Source organism: Myotis brandtii, unplaced genomic scaffold (genome assembly GCF_000412655.1).
Source record: "Myotis brandtii unplaced genomic scaffold, ASM41265v1 scaffold114, whole genome shotgun sequence".
Classification (NCBI taxonomy): domain Eukaryota; kingdom Metazoa; phylum Chordata; class Mammalia; order Chiroptera; family Vespertilionidae; genus Myotis; species Myotis brandtii.
Genome location: NW_005353927.1, coordinates 1028315 through 1030995, shown reverse-complemented (window position 1 = coordinate 1030995; position 2681 = coordinate 1028315). Strand labels below are relative to the sequence as shown.

Below are 2681 nucleotides of genomic sequence, written 5' to 3'. Positions count from 1 at the left end.
TCTCCCTTCCTCTCTCTGAAATCAATTATATATATATTAAAAACATTCTTGTATGTGTCTAATCTATTGGTGGACACATGACCTGTTTCTCCTGGGTAACGCCTGGGAGCGGAATTGCTGAGTTGTAGCGTGCACATTGTTCAGCTATGGTTCCCTGGAGTGGTTTTAGACCAATTTACAGTCCCATCTGCTGTGCGTCTGTCTTTATCTTTCTGGGTCTTTCTCCCTTCGTCTCTGTCTACCTCCCTCGGTCTCCGTCCTCCCTGTATTAGTCCTCAGCCTCCCTCTCCTTCTCCATCCCCAAAAAGCCTTGACTCCTGTGTGTCCTGGAGGGGTGCCCTCCTCTCACCCAATCTTCCCCCTCCTCCCCCGCAGGACCCCGCCACCCTCCATGGCTCCCCTGGCCTTGGTGGGATTTGCGCTCCTCCTGGGGGCTCCCCCCTGCTCGGGGGCAGCTACCCCGACCCCCTCTCTGCCACCTTCCCCCACCAATGACAGCGATACCAGCACGGAGGTCTGCCAGGGTTCCAACCGCTGCCAGCCCGGGGTCCTGCTGCCCGTCTGGGAGCCCGATGACCCATCGCTGGGCGACAAGGCCGCACGGGCCGTGGTCTACTTTGTGGCCATGGTCTACATGTTCCTGGGCGTGTCCATCATCGCCGACCGCTTCATGGCCTCCATCGAGGTCATCACGTCGAAGGAGAAGGAGATCACCATCACCAAGGCCAACGGCGAGACCAGCGTGGGCACCGTCCGCATCTGGAACGAGACCGTGTCCAACCTCACGCTCATGGCCCTGGGCTCCTCTGCGCCCGAGATCCTGCTGTCGGTCATCGAGGTCTGCGGCCACAACTTCCAGGCGGGCGAGCTGGGCCCGGGCACCATCGTGGGCAGCGCGGCCTTCAACATGTTTGTGGTCATCGCCGTGTGCGTGTACGTCATCCCGGCCGGCGAGAGCCGCAAGATCAAGCACCTGAGGGTCTTCTTTGTCACGGCCTCTTGGAGTATCTTCGCCTACGTCTGGCTGTACCTCATCCTGGCCGTCTTTTCCCCGGGGGTGGTCCAGGTGAGCACGGCCCGTGGACACCGCCTCGGTGCATGCATGTCTGCAAAATCCAGAGGGGGGGCGCCCTGGGCTTGGGGGACCGGTTCAGGTGTCGGCACAAATGCAGACTCAGACCCCAGAGGGCGCCCGGTCACGCCCTGAGCAAGAGTTTCCGGCTGGGGAGGGAGGGCAAGTGGAGTCCCGAGGGTGCTCCCAAGCCATGTCTAGATGGTGCTCCAGGCCCTGGAAAGGGCTCCTCTGCTGGGGGGGGAGGAGGGAGTGGGTGGGGGGTGTGTGCCACCGGCAATATTCCCACCCAGAAGGCCCCACCTTTTAACTCTCACAAGGGAGCCCCGTGTGCTAAGGATCCCTGTGGTCTCTGTAACGCATCCTGCCGTTCCAGTAGCCAGCTATTTGCTCGGTGTGGTCGCGTTCTCCTCCTCGCCCTGTCCTTTGCATTATTTATTTCTCCATTTTCCAGAAGACACGCCCCCTTTGCACAAGTCATGCTCCGGTCGCATAAGCCAGCCTTGTGTTTTCTGACAGTGCTAATTGCTTTGGGCAACGGGTGCAATTTGCATAACTTATCCGTGGACACGCACAGATACATGCCCGCATCTGCCGCCTCTAACTCTGAATGCCCCGGGCAGGCAGTCGTGGCTTGCACCCTCCATTCACCATTCACCAGTGATTTCTGATGTTCGGATAATTTATGCCACTTGACTGTAGTTTATACTCACATCAGCACAGGTAGAAGCCCAGTCCGCAGCAAAGCCCACTTTGCATAATTTATTCCAATAGTGAGACAAAACTGAGACTGAGCTGCGTAATTTACACCCACATTCACATGCTCATCTGCCTCTCGTTTGTCCAGTGTCTTAACCGGCCTACTGTCTAGCCTTCGTTTAAAACAGCGGTTCTCAACCTGTGGGTCGAGACCCCTTTGGGGGTCGAACGACCCTCTCACAGGGGTCGCCTAAGATCACCGGAAAACACATATATAATTACATATTGTTTTTGTGATGAATCACTATGCTTTAATTATGTTCAATTTGTAACAATGAAATTGGGGGTCACCACAACATGAGGAACTGTATTAAAGGGTCGCGGCATTAGGAAGGCTGAGAACCACTGGTTTAAAACATCTGCCTAATTTATTTCCCACAATCCCGGAGACTGCGGCCTATATTTGCATAATTTATTTATGGGCCTGCCTAATTCATTTGCACACATGCATAATTTATTTGAAGCTACCCAGGATGCCTTCACACGTGTGTAATCTATTCATGCATATCTGTCAGGTTTTACCAGTTAATGTTTCTTTCCGGGAAGGATCTGGAGGTAGAGGCATAAAAATTCTTTGCAGATGATACAAAGGCAGAACTGAGGGATGAGAAGGCAGAGAGGAGAGGGGGAGATGGCGGCGGCGGCAGCAGACAGGGGGGAGGGAGGGAGGGACAGTCACTGCGACGGACCTGTTACTGTGACCCTGAGCTTCCTGGCTTCATGGCCAATAGTACAGAGCAATGTGTCACAGGTTTTTTTTGTGTTTAGTTTTAATTTTTATTTATCTATTTTAGAGGAGGGGGTGGAGGGAGAGAGAGAGACATTAATTTGTTGTTTCCCTCATTTATGC

At 54.2% G+C, this 2681-nt stretch overlaps 1 protein-coding gene across 2 annotated transcripts in view; it reads left to right on the top strand.

Annotated features, from left to right (window-relative positions):
* Window positions 1-1983, top strand: part of LOC106727887 (sodium/calcium exchanger 2-like) — a 3996-nt gene extending 2013 nt beyond the window's left edge. The window contains exon 2 of one of the 2 annotated variants that reach the window (XM_014548132.1): window positions 376-1983. In XM_014548132.1, coding sequence (XP_014403618.1) covers window positions 376-1207 — 832 coding nt within the window. In that variant the 3' untranslated portion in view covers window positions 1208-1983. The remainder of the gene's footprint in view (window positions 1-375) is intronic. The other variant, XM_014548139.1, reaches the window with a different exon arrangement.
* Window positions 1984-2681: the final 698 nt, after the last annotated feature.